Here is a 20593-nt window from a genome sequence, read left to right on the forward strand (position 1 = left end):
GCCGGGATTAGAACCGGCGCCCATATGGGATCCTGGTGCACGCAAGGCGAGGACTTTAACCAGACTATCATGATGGGCTTTTAGGTCTTGTTCTGTGTATTTGTCCTTCTAATAAAATAAATACATCTTTTCAAAAAAGTTAAATTTTCATTATTAGGCATTTCCAATCTTTTTTTTTTAATATCAGTAATCAGAATAAGAGAAAGTATGGTAGCAACTTCAAAGCAAATACAATGAGAGCGTGAATATGTGCAGTTTCCCTTAAAGTGTGTTGTCTGTGGTGTTATTCACTATAAGTGTTTAGTCACTGCAAGTGCTGTAGAGTGCACGTTGATGAAGTGCATGAAAGGAGACCCCAAAGCTTAGGGATGTAATATTGGTATTTAGCCGTGGCAACGTAAGCTACTTTCAGCTGACAGCAATGCAAAACGTTTTAGTGTTGCTTTGTTTTTTTGTACGGTCTGTTCCAGAGTTCATCTTTTGCGTGTAGTTTTTTTTTTAAAGATTTATTCATTTTATTACAGCCAGATATACACAGAGGAGGAGAGACAGAGAGGAAGATCTTCCATCCGATGATTCATTCCCCAAGTGACCACAACGGGCCACTGCGCGCCGATCCGAAGCCGGGAACCTGGGAAGTGGAGCTGGCGGGATTAGAACCGGTGCCCATATGGGATCCCGGGGCTTTCAAGGGGAGGACTTTAGCCGCTAGGCCACGCCGCCGGGCCCTTTTGCGTGTAGTTTCATGATTCTAACGTGTAGGTGCCAATGAATGTTCTGCAGAAGGAGCAGAATTTCTGACATGTTAACTGTGATGATTTTATGATTTTCTGGAAGTTTTTGTACTGTGAAGTTGCACAAAAGACAGCAAGAGCTACTTAGAGCAGAAAAGTGTTAGTTTGTTATAGGGCTAATTGAAAAAATAAGGCGGGAAGGAGGAAGCAAAATAGAGAAGTCAGGGAAAGGGTTGGAAACAAAAGGCGCATGGATTGCATATTGTTTATCAATTTGAGAAAAGCAGCAAAAACAATTGGTTGTTAGTGTGCACAAGTGAATGTATTGGCAATGCAAGGAGAGAAGTTAACTTTGTAATTATTTTCAGTGGGTTTGGGGCAGATGTAAAGTACCGCGATCTTACGACTAAAGCAGCGAGCTCTGCAGAAGGTGAATTAACTGTGGCTGCCAGGGAGTTGAAGAGAGGGAGGGGCATAGCAGTCGGGAATGAGAACGTGCGCATTGCGTGCTGACGTAATACCTTAGGAAACCATATATTACGACCGAGGTGTACATTTTACACCGCCTAGAGCCTATTATTAGGGCTCTTTATCCTTTGAGTGTAGTACCTGTTGTCGCCTGTTTTCAGGAATGAGTCATGTGGCACTGGGAAATACGCTCGAACTGGACGAGCAGGTTAGTTGTAATCACCGCATGGGTGTTTTCTTTCAAGAGTACCTTTAGTGTGTTATGTTCGGTTGCAGCAGCATACTAATCAGTTAGTATCCTGGTGGTAAGCGTGACTTATGTTGGGATTGTCTTTGCGGTGCGGGACGGGGGAAAAGGAGAAGAATTATATTCCGAGGGGGTTTCAGGGGCAGGTAATGACCGTTATCTGTAACGTTTATCACGTGTGTTCCGCTTGCGGACAATTGAATTGTACCGGCCGCGCGCCATAGCGGCTTTTGTGCATGCGCCGCGCTCTGAATGCGCATGCGCAAGTCTCTGCTGCTTGTCAGTAACGTTTTCTGTAACTGGGGCTTCTTTTGTTTCTCCTATTTTTGACGAGTTTGTGTTTAACGAGACTGAAATAAGTTCTACATGTTTCTTGGTGTTTATGCGGAAAAGTAATAAAGCTCGGGATTTTGGAAATAGCGTAACCAGAGGAGAAATGGCGTCGCTGTTTCTTTTAGTACTAGCGCGAGAGCAGAGAAGTGAAAAAAAAAAAAGCCTTGGTAATGATAGGGCACAAACAAGCCGCTTGTAGTTTCTTAAATGGTCGTTCCTTCCCTACTGCCCCGCCCCGGTAGTAGACGTTGGGAGGACGGTGACGCGGCGGTGCTTCCGGAGTGGAAAGTTTTGTGACGCAGAACAACCGGAAGCAGATGCTAGGGGGAGGAGGGAGGCAGGTAAGCCGACCACGGCAGAGTAAAGGAGGAATGGCCGCCGCATGTTTCCGTTGAGCCGTATCTGGAGATAATGGACAGTGGAAGCCAGCAAGACGACATCTGTGAGGTTAGAAACTAAGGGTTGTGATAGTTTCCACCCACCGAACAACTTAGATTCGTAATTGTGCGGTAAAAGTGCGTTTTGTCTCGTTAAATTGAGAATTTGATCCCCAGTCGGTCACCATAAACTAAAGCCGCTTTGTTCGTTGGACACATACTTTGGTGTTTGTAAACAGGAAGATGCGGAAACACAATAACTTCTTGTTTTTTAATGTTAGTACCGTAATTCCTCTGTATGGTTGAGCCTATCAGATATAACCTGCTTTTAACAAGTTTTACCGGCGTCGTACCCTCGGTAACGAAATTCCATACGACTCAATGCGTTTGGAGCTTTTAGGAGTGAAAACTATCCCGTGCTACGAACTATGTAACTTGCCCTGATCTCTACCTCCTGTGACTAGTACATCACGTGCATATTAAGAACTACAGTCGTAATGAACCTATTATCCGTACCAATCTTAGACCAAAATTTCATTGTAACTTCAAACAGGCTTCCTCGGCCTCTATCTTTAATACATTTTTACTTACTCAAATTTATGGAATAGAAATGTAAAATATAATTTTTCTCCCTTCATATATTTCATATCATTTTTTTAGCCTTCATAGATGATATATTCCTTACATTGCTAGCCTTATGTGTTAAATGACCTAGCTTTAGGAATTTGAAGTGATAATACTTAATGCTTAATGTGTTGTAGTTATATAGTTCTATATTGTGTATTTGTTATTTATAATTATACAATTAGCCTTTATTTACACTTACCAGTATTCCAGTTCATCCTACAAACAGATAAAAATTTTATTTTTCTTGTGTATCGCTCACTTTAATATTTAGATTACGGAATTTCCATCAATTCAGTTGGGTAAAGAACTTTTACAGAGGTTATAACGTCTGCTTAGATTGGATAAATTACATTTCACAGAGATGTTTGTGACCTCCGGGTGCTCCTTGAGCATATCATGCTTTGTAAACTAGGAGGGTTCTAATGACAAGGATAAGAATTATTGATAACTTTTTTCCAGTTGGCTGGTCTAGACCTGAATGCTTCTGGTTCTCAGACTGCAGGAGGAAGTACTGCAAGCAGTAAGTAAAAAGTTTTAAATATACAAAAAAGCTTTATTACATTATTACTAGGTTGTGACACATAATTAGATTTAAGTTAAACATTTTTTTCCTGCTAAATTGAACATAAACACGTAATGACCTGTTTGGATTTAGTTAGTATATATTCTCTCATAACTCTTTTTTTACAGGCTGTTCTGTTAAAATAATGGTTTTATTTAATGTTAATAAATGTTTCTTTACATAAACCACTTAGGACATTTTAAGTTATGCCTAGTAACTACTGAACTATTGGAATGTCTTTATTCTTGTGATCCAGGGGTCTGAATTTATTTACAAACTTAGTTTTTGTTTGAAGAAAATGTTAGATTGGTGAAACAGTAAGTTTGTATTTAAATTGAGCTTGAAAACTCCTTCAGCTTGTAGTAGTTTTCCAAGTTCCTTCTCCTTTTTCTTTTATAGAAGGGCGCTATATACCTCCTCACTTGCGGAACAGAGAAGCTTCTAAAGGTATGTCATTCAAAAAAAAAGCACTCATAATCTCACTTTTATTCCCAAAAGGAATTAAACCTTAGGAAAAATATTTTTCAGAAATTTTAGCACTTTATTTCTCCAGTGCTTCTTGTAGACATTTCTTTGGAACCTAGCACTTACTAACTTTGGAAGTGTTAATGTGATAGACAGTAATGAATAATTCTTGTTTCTTTCGATTGTGAAAAACTTGAGTTTTGTTGTTTTATTACTGTAGTGCCTTGTAAACATTGATAGATGTGGTTTTTTTTTTTTTTTAAAGATTTATTCATTTTATTACAGCCAGATATACAGAGAGCAGGAGAGACAGAGAGGAAGATCTTCCGTCCGATGATTCAATCCCCAGGTGAGCCGCAACAGGCCGAACGTGCCGATCCGAAGCCAGGAGCCAGGAGCCTCTTCCAGGTCTCCCACGCAGGTGCAGGGTCCCAAGGCTTTGGGCCGTCCTTGACTGCTTGGTTTTTTTAGTGGTTTCCCTGAAATGCTTAATTTAAAAATTCTGACACATGTGGTGTTTTCACTTATAAGATTGTATATCGGGTCCGGCGGCGTGGCCTAGTGGCTAAAGTCCTCGCCTTGAAAGTCCCGGGATCCCATGTGGGCGCCGGTTCTAATCCCGGCCGCTCCACTTCCCATCCAGCTCCCTGCTTGTGGCCTGGGAAAGCAGTCGAGGATGGCCCAAAGCCTTGGGACCCTGCACCTGCATGGGAGACCTGGAAGAGATTCCTGGTTCCCGGCTTCAGATCGGCGCTCACCGGCCCGTTGTGGTCACTTGGGGAGTGAATCATCAGATGGAAGATCTTCCTCTCTGTCTCTCCTCCTCTGTGTATATCTGGCTGTAATAAAATGAATAAATCTTTTTTTTTTTAATTAATTTTTCTCTTTATTGTGTTGTTGTTGACAATCTTTACATAGTTAATTACAGTTAAAGGAAAAGGAAGAAAAGAAAAAAAAAAGGTTCAGGGGGATAGGAAAGTGGGTAATACTATTATGTCCATATTGTTTCCATCATGTATCTGAGGTAAAGGGGGATATTGAGGGAGAAGCCCCACCCGGTTTCCCGCCCACCCCGAGTCCCGGATGTGGGGCATGCTCTGAGATATGTGCTCGAGTGGTGTTAATAGTTCACCAGTTATGAATCACTGCCAGTTTCGCTCGATGAGGTCGTCCACTGATTGATATGGTCCATCATAAAGTCTCCGTTTGCCCCATATATCCCTGCCAACATATAGCTGAGATGAATGATTGATCTGCTCTGTCTTCTGTCTTTTCTTGGTTAGAGTTCTGAGTCCAGCAGTTTGATTGGGGAGATCTCCAAAGAAACTTTGAGGTGTTCCCAGACTAGATTCTTGTATGTTCTAGCAAGCACAGGGCCCGGCACAGTCCATCACCCCGATCAGCTGGTGGTTGCAATTGCTGGGTTGGTTCTGTTTTCAGTCCCGAGTTGCACTGGAACCAATGGGTGTTGCAGTCCAGTCTGGTTCGGCCCTTACATCAACCTGGGAGCTGCAGCCTAGTCGGGGCGACCCACAATAACCCCCACCAGGCCCGCCCCCTACCCTGGTTTGCCAGTATGTGTAGCAGAAGACCAGTCTGTCCCCCATCCCATTTGGCTCTTGTACGTGTCAATGGGTATTAAAGCTTAGTTCTATCTAACCAACTCAACCATCCAGCCCTCACTGCTCTGGTTTAGTTCCCAACACTTGTGGTTTTGCAATGTCAAAAGGAAAAGGTGTGAACTTGGACTAGAACTTTCAGATGGGTGGCAGAAACTCGCCTACTGGAACCATCAGTTGCTAACTCAGTATATACATTGGCATGGACCAAGACTGAAGCTAACTTGAACTCAGCTTCTCTTGTGCAAAGCAGATACTGCAACCCAAGGGGTATTAATTTGGAATTTGTATATTTCCCAAAAAGAATGACCTCAAATTTGTGAAGGAAAACAAGGTCATGGAATAGATAAGCAAAAAGAGACGGATAAGAGGGTTTAGAGAAGTATTGAGTTTTTTTGTTTTTAAAGATTTATTTATTTTTACTGCAAAGTCAGATATACAGACAGGAGAGACAGAGAGGAAGATCTTCCGTCCAATGATTCACTCCCCAAGTGAGCCGCAACGGCCGGTGCTGCACCGATCTGAAGCCAGGAGCCAGGAACCTCTTCCGGGTCTCCCACACGGGTGCAGGGTCCCAATGCATTGGGCCGTCCTCCACTGCTTTCCCAGGACACAAGCAGGGAGCTGGATGGGAAGTGGAGCTGCCGGGATTAGAACCGGCGCCCATATGGGATCCCGGCGCTTTCAAGGCGAGGACTTTAGCCGCTAGGCCATGCCGACGGGCCCGCAACCAAGTTTTTATACCAAATTGTTCATGTTTATTTTTCTGTAGGGATAGACATAACTAGAAGTTAGTGACATAACTAGCCCTGCGCAACTTCCTTTGAGCTCAAATTTCATGGAGTCACTTAAGTTCTTAATGTCCTAGTTTATTTTTTTGATTTGTTTCTAAACAGTCTAATCAAAATAGAGTATGCTTGTATTTTGAGTGCAGCTTATACTGTTGAAGCAAATGGAAACTGAAGTGTTAGTACTATTTGGTTAGGATAAGCTTTTTATCGCATCGAAATGATGCTTATTCAGCCTGCTTTTATGCAGTGAGATGGTTTTTCTTGCTCAAAATAATTTCTGTTGATGATTAAAAATTCTGTGGTTCCACTGACCTTAAGAACACAAAAATAAGATTAAAGAATGCTGTGTACTTGGTTATACTTAAGACGGCAGCAAGGTTTAACTTTTGGTGTTCTATTGAAGGATTTTATGATAAGGACAGTTCAGGCTGGAGTTCTTCTAAAGATAAGGATGCATACAGCAGTTTTGGGTCTCGTGATTCAAGAGGAAAGTCCAGTTACTTCAGTGACCGTGGGAGTGGATCAAGGGGAAGGTAAATTCTTGTGTGTATACAGAAGCAATTTAGAATTCTAAGTTGGTAAGTCTTCATTTTTTTAATGTTTCAAGTTCTCAATCTTTTTGGATTTTTGGGTTGGTAAGCTTTTTTTTCTTTAATTGATCATCTGTCAAACACCATTCTCTTATTGCCTATTAGATTTCTTACCTAATAATAGTCTTAAATTATGTATTTAATAATTAAATTTGACAGAATATGAAAATAGATAAAAGATACCTGTACACTTAGTACTTACGCATTTTTATTATTGATCTGATGCCTTGATCATGATGTCATGGCTGTATTTAAATCCTTGTATTTTTTCACATGTAAAAGTTTTTCTTTATTCTGAATTTCACTAATAGTACTGACTAAAAAGCATTCTGATTGTGCTGTTCAGATTTGAAGATCGTGGACGGAGTGACTATGATGGTATTGGCAGCCGTGGTGATAGAACTGGCTTTAGCAAATTTGAACGTAGTGGCCACAGTCGTTGGTGTGACAAATCAGATGACGATGATTGGTCAAAACCACTTCCACCAAGTGAACGCTTAGAACAGTAAGTTGCTGAAATGTACTTTAACTGTTAGAATACTTAATATCCTACATAATATGTAATAATTATTTGACTTCAGGGAACTGTTTTCTGGAGGAAACACTGGAATAAACTTTGAGAAATATGATGATATACCAGTAGAAGCAACCGGCAATAACTGTCCTCCACATATAGAAAGTGTAAGTTTTTACCAAAGACATTTGTTTGCTTGTTCTAAGAATTAATTGTTTTTATTTAAAAGGCAAATTGGATAGATACAGAAAGAGGGAACTCTTCATCTGCTAGCTTACTTGCTAAATGGCTGCAACAGCTGTACCTAGGCCAGTAAGGAGCCAGGAGCTTCTTCCAGGTCTTCCATGTTAGTGTGCAGTCCTGGAGACTTGAGACAGCCTCTGCTTTGTTAGACTATAAGCAGAGAACTAGATCAGAAGTGGTGCGGCAGTGGAATCAGTAACTATGAGATGCCATCATTGTGCTTGACCCTATTTTTAGTGACTATAGAAAGCAATTCTCTTTCCTTGTATTTGATTAACTTGTTTAAATTTCTTAACAGTTCAGTGATGTTGAAATGGGAGAGATTATCATGGGGAATATTGAGCTTACCCGTTACTCTCGTCCTACTCCAGTGCAAAAACATGCCATTCCCATTATCAAAGAAAAAAGAGACTTAATGGCTTGTGCTCAAACAGGTGAGCTCGCTTGATAAAGAGTGAAAATGAAGAATACTTTTTTTTTTTTAAGATTTATTTTTATTACAAAGTCAGATATACAGAGAGGAGCAGAGACAGAGAGGAAGATCTTCTGTCTGATGATTCACTCCCCAAGTGAGTGCAATGGCTAGTACTGTGCCGAACCAAAACCAGGAGCCAAGAACTTCTTCCGGGTCTCCCACGCGGGTGCAGGGTCCCAAGGCTTTGGGCCGTCCTCGACTGCTTTCCCAGGCCACAAGCAGGGAGCTGGATGGGAAGTGGAGCAGCCGGGATTAGAACCGGCGCCCATATGGGATCCCGGGGCGTTCACGGTAAGGACTTTAGCTGCTAGGCCATGTCGCCAGGCCCCGAAAATGAATACTTTAATTGGGCTTACTACAAAAGTGTTAAGGAAGCAAGATTTCTGTATTGAAGATACTTTTGAGGTAGCTGAATTCTGTCAGTTTTGCCATTGAACCCTAGGGATCAAACTAGGGTTTTCATCAGGGTGTCTTTGGGAGTCCTGTCTAGATTGACATCCTGATATAATGAAACGGAGAATATTGAATTTGACAAATGTCTTTTTTTGAAATAATATAATATGGTTTCCGAAAAAAGTAAAGAAAAAGAATGTGGCTTCAATTATTTTCTAATTAATACAGCTTTATTAAGAAATAAAATTGTGTATTGTATATAACAAAGCAAAACCAACACTTGCTTAGTTTTCATGTTTTGCTGAAATATTTATACCCATTTATTCCTTTATATATCAAGATTGCTAAAGACACTGACTTGCATAGACCCATATAGATAGGATACAAAAATTTCAGTAGGAAGGCATAGGGCATATGAGATACTTGATTTTTATTCACTGTCATTAACAGTTAAACATTTCCTTAACCAGGGTCTGGAAAAACTGCAGCGTTTCTTCTGCCTATTCTGAGTCAGATATATACAGATGGTCCAGGTGAAGCTCTAAAGGCTGTGAAGGTAAAAATTTTCTTACTCAATAGGAAATTCAAATTTTGTAAATACCTATTATTTTTAGGCATAGCTAACTTTGTTTTCCCCATGTAGTTATTTGAGATGCAGTAGAGAAGGGAGCTTTATTTCTTGGTTCATTCTTGAAAGGTCCACAACAGCCAGTAGCTGGGAACTGAATCCACTTAGATTTACCAAGCATTATGTGTTACACCCCAGTGTGTGGTGTTTGTAGGAAGTTGTGTAGGTAGCAGACAGGCACTTTAATAAAGAAGTCATAAAGCTAAAAATTTTATGTATTTCTCAGGAAAATGGAAGATATGGACGTCGCAAACAATACCCGATCTCTTTGGTTTTAGCACCAACAAGAGAATTGGCAGTACAGATCTACGAGGAAGCCAGAAAAGTAAGTAGTGTCTTGGCAAGATACTTTTCTTCTAGTACAATGCTGAAAAATTGTAAACGTTAATAAATATTTTGTTTAGTTTTCATACCGATCTAGAGTTCGCCCTTGCGTGGTTTATGGTGGTGCAGATATTGGTCAGCAGATTCGAGATTTGGAACGTGGATGCCACTTACTAGTAGCCACTCCAGGACGTCTAGTGGACATGATGGAAAGAGGAAAAATTGGGCTAGATTTCTGCAAGTATGTTTCAATTTTTCAGTATGAAATCTTTGTTAATTGATATTTTTTCTTTTTTTCCCTAAGATTTATTTTTTTTTAATTGGAAAGTCAGATATACAGAGAGGAGGGGGGACAGAGGGGAAGATCTTCCGTCCACTGATTCGCTCCCCAAGTGGCCACAATGGTTGGAGCTGAGCTGATCTGAAGCCAGGAGCTTCTTCCAGGTCTCCCACGCAGGTGCAGGGTCCCAAGGCTTTGGGCCGTCCTCGACTGCTTTCCCAGGCCACAAGCAGGGAGCTGGATGGGAAGTGGAGCTGCCGGGATTAGAACCGGCGTCCATATGGAATTTCAGTGCATGATAGGCAAGGTGTTTACCCTCTAGGCTACTATGCCTGGTCCCATTGTTGTTTTTTGTTTGTTTTGTTTTGTTAAGTGTTCTGATAATTGTGTGGTTGTAAAGAATTAACAGTATGAACAATTATGTTCATACAAGACTGTATTGTTCACTTGAATAGCTGAATATTAATATTCAAAATTAGATTTTAGGCACAGTAGTGTAGTGGCTAGAGTCCTTACATTGCAACCTCCAGGGTCCCAAATGGACGCCAGTTCTAATCCCGGCTGCTCCACTTCCCATCCAGCTCCCTGCTTGTGGCCTGGGAAAGCAGTCGAGGACGGCCCAAGGCTTTGGGACCCTGCACCCACGTGGGAGACCCGGAAGAGGTTCCTGGCTCTTGATTTTGATCAGCTCAGCTCCAGCCATTGTAGCTAGTTGGGATAATCCAGTGTGAGAAAGATTTTTATCTGTCTCTTCTTCTCTGTGTATCTGACTTTCCAATTAAAATAAATCTCAGGAAAAAAATTAGAAATTAGACTTAATAACTAAATAATAATGTGATTGATAGTGCTTTACCCAGTAACCAATGGAGAATTCACTGAGTGTTTTTCAATCAGGTATTTAGTGTTGGATGAAGCTGACCGAATGCTGGATATGGGATTTGAACCTCAGATACGTCGTATAGTTGAACAAGATACTATGCCACCAAAAGGTGTTCGTCACACCATGATGTTTAGTGCTACTTTTCCTAAGGAAATACAGGTACTGTTTAATGCTAATAATTTTTCTTTGGAACTTTGTGCTTGAATATAAAAGAGTTGTTAAAATAATGAGATTTTAAAAATTGTTTTCCCTTTTTCAGATGCTTGCCCGTGACTTCTTGGATGAATATATCTTTTTGGCGGTAGGCAGAGTTGGTTCTACTTCTGAGAACATCACTCAGAAAGTAGTTTGGGTGGAAGAGTCAGATAAACGATCCTTTCTACTGGATCTCTTAAATGCAACAGGTAAAATTTTTATTCATGCTCTGTTAACGTGTGAGAAAAATATTTTGATCTCTTTCTGCTCACCACCTTTCCTTCAATTTTTAATCATTAATAAAATTTAATATGCTTTTTTAAATTTGTATGCTTATAAGGTACAAGAAGAATTAAACCAGTTATTTTTCAGATCAGTACATGATGCTAACTAGGAAAACATTCTGATTTTTCAGGAAAGGAATCATTAACTTTAGTGTTCGTGGAGACCAAAAAGGGTGCCGATTCCCTGGAGGACTTTTTATACCATGAAGGATATGCTTGTACCAGCATTCATGGAGACCGATCACAGAGAGATCGGGAGGAAGCTCTTCACCAATTCCGCTCTGGGAAAAGTCCAATTCTAGTAGCTACAGCTGTATGTATATTAAACATTTGAGCTGATTATATTTCAATACTTTTTCTTTTTTTTTTAATTAATCTTATTTTTTAGGTGGCTGCAAGAGGGCTAGACATTTCCAATGTGAAACATGTTATCAATTTTGATTTGCCAAGTGATATTGAAGAGTATGTACATCGTATAGGCCGTACAGGACGTGTAGGAAATCTTGGTAAGGCTTTGTAGATAGTTTGATAGCTTATTTTGAGTTGTGCATTTACTGAAGGAATTGACCACAATCTTAAAAATAGATCTTTGCAAATAAAAATTATTTTAATATTACATATAAAAGTGTGGCTTCTATATTGCAAATTTTTACTGTAGGATCTACTTAACATTTTAGAGACTCTTTTTTTTTGAAGGCTTATTTTTACTGGAAGGTCGGATATACAGAGAGCAGTGGAAAGAAGAAGATCTTCCATCCGATGATTCACTCCTCAAGCGGCCACAACAGCCAGAGCTGAGCTGATCCAAAGCCAGAAGCCAGGAACCTCTTCCAGGTCTCCCACACGGGTACAGGGTCCCAAGGCTTTGGGCCGTCCGCAACTGCTTTCCCAGGTCACAAGCAGGAAGCTGGATGGGAAGTGGAGCTGCCGGGATTAGAACTGGCGCCCATATGGGATCCCGGGGCATTCAAAGCGAGGACTTTAGCCTTTAGGCTACCGTGCCAGACTTTAAAAGTGTATTTTTAAAAGTTTGCAAGTAATGCATACTATACCTCAGTGTGGGTTTCTCATTTTTATCAGAATGTGGTAGATAACACTTTCTAATTTGATATTTCCACAAGCTTTTTTTTATGAGTTATTTTTATTGGGAAGGCAGAATTATAATAGAGACGTAAAGATCTGCATTTACTCATTCACTCCCCAAATGGCTGCAGCAGCCTTAACTGGGCTCATTTGAAGCTAGGATCCAAGAGCGTCTTCCAGGTCTCATGTAGGTGCAAGGTCTGCAGGCCACCACCAGGGACTTGGATGTAAAGTGGGGGAGTGGGGAACACAAACCAGAGCCCATATAGGATCCTGGTGATAGCAAGGCAAGGACTTCAGCTGCTAGATTATTGTGCTGGGCCTGACTTGTGTGTGAAATAAAGTTTTTTTTTTTTTTGTATGAGAGGCAGAGTAAGACACCCTCTTCTAGTATGCTTAACTAAAGAGCGATGATTGTCTGAAGCGGAGTCAAATCTAATTCTGGATCTCGTGTATAGTGACAAGGACTTGAGTAATAAATACTTGAAGCATCAGTTTTGCCTCTGAGGTGCATATTAGGAGGAAACTTAATTTAGAAATGAAACTGGACACACACCTAAGCAGTCTTAAAAGGGACACATGGGGCCTGGTGGTGTGGCCTAGCGGCTGAAGTCCTCACCTTGAACACCCCGGGATCCCATATGGGCGCCGGTTCTAATCCCGGCAGCCCCACTTCCCTTCCAGCTCCCTGCTTGTGGCCTGGGAAAGCAGTCGAGGACGGCCCAATGCATTGGGACACTGCACCCGTGTGGGAGACCCGGAAGAGGTTTCTGGTTCCTGGCTTAGGATCGGCGCAGCACCAGCCATTGTGCTCACTTGGGGGAGTGAATCATCAGACGGAAGATCTACTTCTCTGTGTCTTCTCCTTTCTGTATATCTGACTTTGTAATAAAATAAATAAATCTTAAAAAAAAAAGGGAAGGGACACATGTATTTCAGGCAATATCCTAACCACTAAATTAAGTTCTGGCCTGTCCTGCAATTTTTGGAGTGAGTAAAACTAACGACAAAACACACGTTACTGTAATTAAATCTGACCTTTTATGTCCTTTGTTAATTCAGGCCTTGCTACCTCATTCTTCAATGAACGAAATGCAAATATCACAAAGGATTTGTTGGATCTGCTTGTTGAAGCTAAACAAGAAGTTCCATCTTGGTTGGAAAATATGGCTTATGAACACCACTACAAAGGTGGTAGTCGTGGACGTTCTAAGAGGTACACATTGTTTTCAGTTTTCACTTGTGTAATTGAAAAGTGTTGGTTGAACAGCGATATTATACTAACTTTGGATGAGGAATAATCATTAAAAAAGATGCCAGCTAATAAATCATCTCTTCACTGCTGAGGAGATGAAAACACTAAATTTGAATCTGATGAAATGGAGCTTGAATTTATCATGTGAGAATTGGGAATTCAAGTAGTAATTACTTGATTCCATTTTTATAATCACGTGACACGCTAAAAAAGATTTTTGTGTGTTTTGTTGTTGCTAAAACAGATTCAGTGGAGGGTTTGGTGCCAGAGACTATCGTCAAAGTAGTTCCAGCAGCTCTGGCTTCAGTAGTCGTACAGGCAGCAGCCGGAGCAGTGGAAGTGGTCACAGCAGCAACAGAGGATACAGCGGAGGTAATAGAAATTTTTCCTTTGGATTTACTGTGGAATTTAATTTAAAGAACACAAAATCAAAGCTTTTTTTATATTTATATCGAAGAGCTGAAGAAAGGGGAAAATTTCTGAGGATAGATGGCTTAATTTCTCTTTCTGAACATTTCTTAATAGGTGCCTATGGAGGCTTCTACAATAGCGATGGATACGGAGGAAATTATAGCTCACAAGGAGTTGACTGGTGGGGCAACTGAAAATCCTTTGCAGTAAAGTCAAACAAGCTAATGCGTACCCTTAGCCAGACTATGTTGTGTAGCTTCAAGAACATAGCAGTATGTTACCAACTGATTCTCATGAAAATGCAAGAGAGCTCACAAGTCACAAGGAAGAAATGAACAATCAGCAGCCCTGTTAAGAAATTTGAAGACTTAGTTGCTGTCATTTGGATAACTCGTCTCCTGCTTTGTTCCATCCCAAACTGCATTTGTAACTGACTGAGGATCATTTGTTAGTGTTCTGTGACTTTTAACTTTAGTCCATGTTTAGATACCTGTTGGCTCAGTAATACTCAAGGTAACAGTTGTTTGACAAATAAATTTACTGAATTGGGCTACCATCAACCTTGGCACATAAGTGTTATGATACAACTTTAATGATTATTTTTCCACAAGTAGAAAAAAATATGACATCCTTGTTTTGATCCTGGGAAGTCGAGTTAAAAAACTTAAAACTCAGTAGTTTTCAATGTGGCTAACTGTATTAAGTTCTGATTTGCTCACTCTATCCTTGAAAGGAGTTTAGAACCTCCATCTAGTTAAGCCATTACAATGGTGAAGAGATAGGATGTAAGAATACACCCAAAACATATTTGAAACCATTCTTCAAAGTTAATACAAATATAGACAATGATTTCTCATTTAATATTTAGGCAGAGTATTCTAGGATACGCAGTATAGACGCATTGATACAGAAAAAGTTTAAAGTTCTATTGTCTTAATTTAGCAAACATTTAAATGTTTAATGCCTGCCATAATAAAATGGAAATGTTAGAGAGTCTGGCTGACAGTGTTAGTCAACAAATCTTACTGCAGATCGGGTTCATTTTGATCTTCAATGCATGCTAGCTGTTAATGTTTTTTGGTCAAGAGGGTTTGAACAGAAAGGGCTGTGCAGCAGGCTTTGTGTTAATTTGAATTCACATTGCTTTGTAGAGCTGCATTAAAAAAAGTGGCTTACATTTGCAAATTTTTATAAATTTCAGAAGTAAAATGTTGCGATCACACAGGTTGAAAATTCATGCTAAGCTGCAAAGGGCATCAATTTGATATTTTTAAAAATAATATTTATGGCAGTATTTTAGTTGAGTAGGTTTCCATTGAATTCGTAGTCCTTGTACTAAATTTGGCCAAAGATCATTGTCCATTACGGAAAATGCCTCTGCTGCTTGGAATTCTGTGCATTTTGGCCAGAATACAGTTTAAAAAAATGTTTTACAGTAGCATAAAAGCTGGCAAGAATTCTTAAAGTGCAATATATTTTCAAGTGTGTTGTGCCTTGTTCTAAAACTTTAATAAAGTAGGTGCAGTTGACCACTTGACAGTTTTGAGGTCATTTGTTATGGTGCTATTTAAATTAGTATAGATTAGACGCCTGGACATTTTGCCCATAACTTTTTACAAAGTACCTATTTTATTGCACATTCAGAGAATTTATATATGTATGTGCATGTTTGTCTTATGTGTAAGTTTTTCAGTTTCAAATACTTGTCTCTTGGAAATTCAGCTTGTTAAATTTCATCTGGGACCATTGCTTGTTGAAAATTATTTGCACATGACAGATTTTAGTAGATATTTTTTGCTTGTGTAATATTTATTGAGCATTTTGACAGATATTTATTTTTATTTTTGTAAGCCTAAAAGTGATTCTTAGAAAGTTTAATGAAACTTGACCAAAAGTACACAAACACTGGCACTTGAATGTTGATTGTCACCATATGTGAAGAAATTTATTGTGGGGTAGTGTGAGCTTTTAATGTCAAGTCCTATTAAACTTGAGTCAAATTAAGCAGACCCAAAATTGGCAGCATAGCTACAATTTTATGATAAAATTTAAAGCAAAATTAGCAATGTGAAACTAAAGCATGCCAAGTTTATAACACTTCTGAAAGCAGATAGGAATTATACAAATTCTCAAAGGTTCTCAGATTTTATTTAAATAACGTGTTTTGTTGTGTTTGATTTGTTTAATTGTCTGGCATTTGCAGTTCTCAAACATGCTTGTTTTTCTGTATTGCCATGCTCAGTGACTTCTGCATTCAGTTTAATTACTCAGCAATACTTGGAGTAAAAAATAAAAGTGAATTTAGTTTGCTGAATGTAACCATAGAACCTGAAGTCACTGTTTAGTAATTGCTTATTGTATTGTGTTAGATGGTAGCACTGCATGTGCTGCTCTTTGTTCTTCTGGTTTTACTTAAATAAAAAGTTAAAGTATTTTATGCTATCAGTTGAAGCTTGCAATTGAGAAAGGTGGAAGTAAACTTAAAGTTTTAGCCCGAAGAACTGAAAATTTTCTAGCACCCCACCAAACTGTGAAACATCTACGAAGCCATGATATTTCTATGCTTTCGGTAGTTGAGTAATGGATGTTTTAAGGTTGGCCTACAGAAGAAAAATGGATTTACGTAAGCACAAATGAAATTCTGTAAGGTGTCATGTAGTAAGTTTTGAGTGATATTTGTTTAAGCATTACAGAATTCTGTAGTTCAACTTGCTGGTGTTTGATAGTCAAAATAAATTAGGATAGGGAGATGGCATATATATCTACGCTGGCTTAGGGTGAACAGTACATTGTCAATAAATTGATAACTTTTTAATGGAATCATTTTCACATCTAGCATCTTAATCATGGAAGGCAAGCAATATATTGGTAAGGTAGTATAGATTAAGTTGCATCTTTTCAAATCTTATGTGAAATCACACAGCTTTTAAATTTGTGGGGTGAGATCTATTCTCAGAACTTTCAGGTGAAAACCAGGCTTCTTGTTTGTGGATGTTACAAATTACATGTAAAATTATTTCAAAAAACTGATGCGAGCCTTCATTCTAGTTCCATTGCCAAAAGACTGGCATTCATCCCCAATTTTCCATCTGGTGGCAAGTAAACTACTTAAGTCTCCCTGTGACCTCCTAGGGAATCTATTATCAGGAAGCTACAATTGCCTTTGCCAGAAGGTGGTAACTCACAGGGAATGATTAGATTAAAGGACGCAGGGATCTTCACTGTTAAGTCAAATGTCCACCAAAAAGTCACGAGTGTGTTTTACAATGAGACAAGTCCATTTTCTGAAAGGAAATTGTTGGATCTACATGTTCTAAATGTTTTCAGGAAATGCTACCAGATTTTAGAAATATACAATTTACACTTTATGAGGCTATGTATATATTCAGCTTTGTCAAAATGAGTCATTACATAGAGTAAATTTTTATTAGAAAGTCAGAATTACACAGAGAAAAGGAGGAAGATCATCCATTGGTTCGCTCTCAAAACGATTGCAACAGCTGGAGATGACTCAGTTCATAAAAAGGAGCCAGGATCTTTCGTGTCTTCCACGCGGGTGCAGGGTCCCAAGGCTTTGGGCCGTCCTCGACTGCTTTCCCAGGCCACAAGCAGGGAGCTGGATGGGAAGTGGGGCTGCTGGGATTAGAACCGGCGCCCATGTGGGATTCTGGGGCGTTCAAGGCAAGGACTTTAGCCGCTAGGCCACGCCGCCGGGCCCCTCCACTGTACTTTTAATTTGTGCCACTGTATTCTTCATTTCTGATATAGCAGCTTTCGTCTGACTCATTTCCTGTGTGACAAATTCCTTGAATTTCTTGAACTCATGTATTATGTGCTTCTCATTGTTGATAAGAAGCTTTATAATAAGTGTTTTGAATTCTGTATCCCCCATTTTGTCAATGTCTTCCGCGGTTAACTCTGAGGTTGGCATAGGGTTTTGCTCCTTTACAGGGGAGTTTTCAGTAATATTCATTGTGCCTCTGTCTCTTCTTTTGCTGTTGGTCTTTGTACTTCTGGTTAGCAGAGTCTTCTCCCTGGGGCAGGTTTCTGAGCTGTGTCACCCACAGGTCTGCAGTTTGATTTTACTTACTGCAGTTGGTACACAACTGTTTGCTTGCAGCCTATTGTGCCACAACCTCCAACGAGTTCCAGGTCTGGGTTCTTATGTCAGATTTCCACCGTGGTCTCCACAGCCCCAGCTCTTGGCTCACCACTCTCCACCTCCTGTGATACCGTGCTGAGGCTGCACCGTTGTCTCTGCAACCTTTCTCCCACTTCCAGTTGGAGCAGGTCCCAGGATTAGGGAGACACCAGGTGTCGTATATAGCTAGGTTGTTGGTGGTGCTGATCTTGCCGGAACCTGTTGGACGTTAGGTCTGGGTGCCACACGGACCTATTTTGACCCCTATGAAGCCAAGGTCGGTATTATTTCCTCTGTAGGACAAGTGCCATTGTTAGAGTCCAGGACAAAGCCCCCGGACGTCAGGGTGCGAGCTAGTCAACCCCCAGAGAATGACAACAGTCTCGCCGGTAATGTAAACAGCAAACAGTTTATTGCGCCAGCATGCTGGGGTCAGACCACACTTGGGGCATGCAGGCCAGCCAAGCCGGGTGGTCCGACCCCGAACAGCCTAAGACAGTAGCTTCCTTAGGCCCTTTGGGGCTGGGAAATACATCCAAAGTAACAACCTTAGACATGTTCATTGTTTTATGGCCTTCAGGCACAGGGAGCCTGTTCCGTTCCCATACCCACTATCTTTATGGCTCATCCCATTCTCACACCCTTATCTTCCTCCTGTTCTTGGGACCGGAGAAGAACTGTGCCCTTGCCTTCACAAAGTTGCAAGGCAGCAAAGAACAGATTTATCGCCAAAGTGGAATCCTCCCAAAGCCCGGGCACCTCCTGGCCTAGCAAAGTAGCAGTTGTTCAGTACAAAGGAATCTCACACTGCCCAACAATAGCATTTTACCTACACTCTAACATTCCCTCCCCCCTTTTTTTTTTGTTTATACTGAGGAATCTCAGTGCGGGGTGGCTGTTGAAACTGTTTTAGCATATTAATATACTATCATAGCATTAACCTATACTCCAACACTCCCCCCTACTCTGCATTAGACTGAGGAATCTTCCTCAGTACACGGCTGCTGCTAGAACTGCTATCGGAGGACCAGCAACTGGACAGTACTGATTAGTACTTGCGTGCCCCAAGTGCGGTCTGACCCCAGCATGCTGGCGCAATAAACTCTGTTTGCTGTTTGCATTACCAGTGAGACTCTTTGTCATTCTCTGGGGGTTGATTAGCTCGCACCCTGACGTCCGGGGACCTTCACCCGGACTCTAACACCATGCGCTGAGCTGAGTTGCACTGTAAGAAATGGCAGCTGATGTGCCACTACTAGAGTTCATGATCTGCCTGGTTTTAGGACTATCTGTCTTGAGTGTAAGCTGTAGGATGCTACGTTTCTGCAGTTCACTGAGACAGAAATGAGTTCACACCCAGCTCAGTGCATGTGGAGTACTGTCATAGACTTTGCCTCTTTAAACAATATGCCACCCAATTCAGCACTAAGGGAGTGACTGGGCTGTGAAATCCACCCTGTTCTCGCACTGCCCGTCTGGGATCTGCTGCTCTGTCTCTGCTCCTGGTCAAATCAAACAGACCAGCAGGACAGGCAGTTCTTTGTCTGGGTTCACCTCCTAAGCTCCCAGTGAAAGTCCCTTCCCACCTGGTTACTGGTGGAGTTCTGCCAGCCACTGAATGCTGGTGGGATATTGGTCACAGCAAAACCACACCATTGTGTCTGTTGCTTTTGTGTCAGTTTCCAAGTACCTTTCTGGTGTCGTTCTGTCTTCTGTTTCCTGGAAAGTGCCCTCTCTGATTCCACATTGGCTAATATTTCTCTGTCAGTTTAAACATGTACTATCCCTGTTCTGCTATCTTGATTCTCCTAAGATTTTTATTTTATTTTTTATTGGAAAGTTAGATAACAGAAAGGAGAAGAGACAAAGAGAAGATCTTCCTTCTGCTGATTCAATCCCAAGTGGCTGCAACTGCCATAGTTGAACCCTTCTGAAGCCAGGAGCCAGGAACATCCTCCAGGTCTCCCACACGGGTGCAGAGACCCAAAGCATTGGGCCGTCCTCGACTGCTCTCCCAGGCCACAAGCAGGGAGCTGGATGGGAAATGGATAGTCGGAACATGAACTGGCGCCCATAACTGGTGCCCATAACTGGTACATGCAAGGTGGGAATTCAACTATTGAGCTATATTATCGGGCCCAGTATCATTCACCAAGTGTTATATAACTAAAGCAATCATTCTTTATTAATAAGCTACATAGAATCTCCAAATTAATTTGCTCTTCAGATAATTATCTTAATGTATACGCCTCTAGAGAGTCATGATGAATCTTATTTTATTTTAGGATTTCTTTTTCTTCCATTGATCATTTTTTTATTAATTACATTGCATTATGTGACACAGTTTCATAGGCTCTGGGATTCCCCCCACCCCTTCTTTTACCCTCCCCCCATGGTGGATTCCTCCACCTTGTTGCAGTATTACATTTCAAATTCAGTCAAGATTTGTTCTTTGCAAGCATATACCAAGCATAGAGTCCAGCATCTTATTGTCCAGATAAATTCAATGGTTTCTTGGGGAGACCATCTCTGGTCTGAAGGTAGAGCCGGCAGAGTATCATCCCTATCAATTGAAAGCCCCAGCATAACATCAGCAACAATTTACAACATTATGGAATTAATTGACATGGAATTGAGTGACCAATATGTTAAAAATTACAAGTTCTTAACCACA

General features: G+C 40.6%; 1 protein-coding gene across 2 annotated transcripts; it reads left to right on the forward strand.

Moving 5' to 3' along the window:
* Positions 1-1271: 1271 nt before the first annotated feature.
* LOC131478678 (ATP-dependent RNA helicase DDX3X-like) lies at positions 1272-14338 on the forward strand. Of its 2 annotated transcripts, none has more exons than XM_058659263.1 (17): positions 1272-1410; positions 3246-3306; positions 3748-3795; positions 6627-6756; positions 7160-7318; positions 7395-7494; positions 7869-8004; positions 8909-8994; positions 9293-9391; positions 9471-9631; positions 10565-10709; positions 10810-10954; positions 11161-11342; positions 11418-11535; positions 13175-13328; positions 13612-13739; positions 13893-14338. In XM_058659263.1, the coding sequence occupies exons 1-17, from the start codon at positions 1366-1368 to the stop codon at positions 13970-13972; spliced, it is 1977 nt and encodes a 658-aa protein (XP_058515246.1). In that variant the 5' UTR covers positions 1272-1365; the 3' UTR covers positions 13973-14338. The 2 variants fall into 2 exon arrangements, with proteins under 2 accessions (XP_058515246.1, XP_058515247.1); XM_058659264.1 differs by lacking the exon at positions 1272-1410 and adding an exon at positions 2133-2229.
* The last annotated feature ends 6255 nt before the right edge of the window (positions 14339-20593 follow it).

This window comes from Ochotona princeps, chromosome Y, assembly GCF_030435755.1.
Source record: "Ochotona princeps isolate mOchPri1 chromosome Y, mOchPri1.hap1, whole genome shotgun sequence".
NCBI classification, from domain to species: domain Eukaryota; kingdom Metazoa; phylum Chordata; class Mammalia; order Lagomorpha; family Ochotonidae; genus Ochotona; species Ochotona princeps.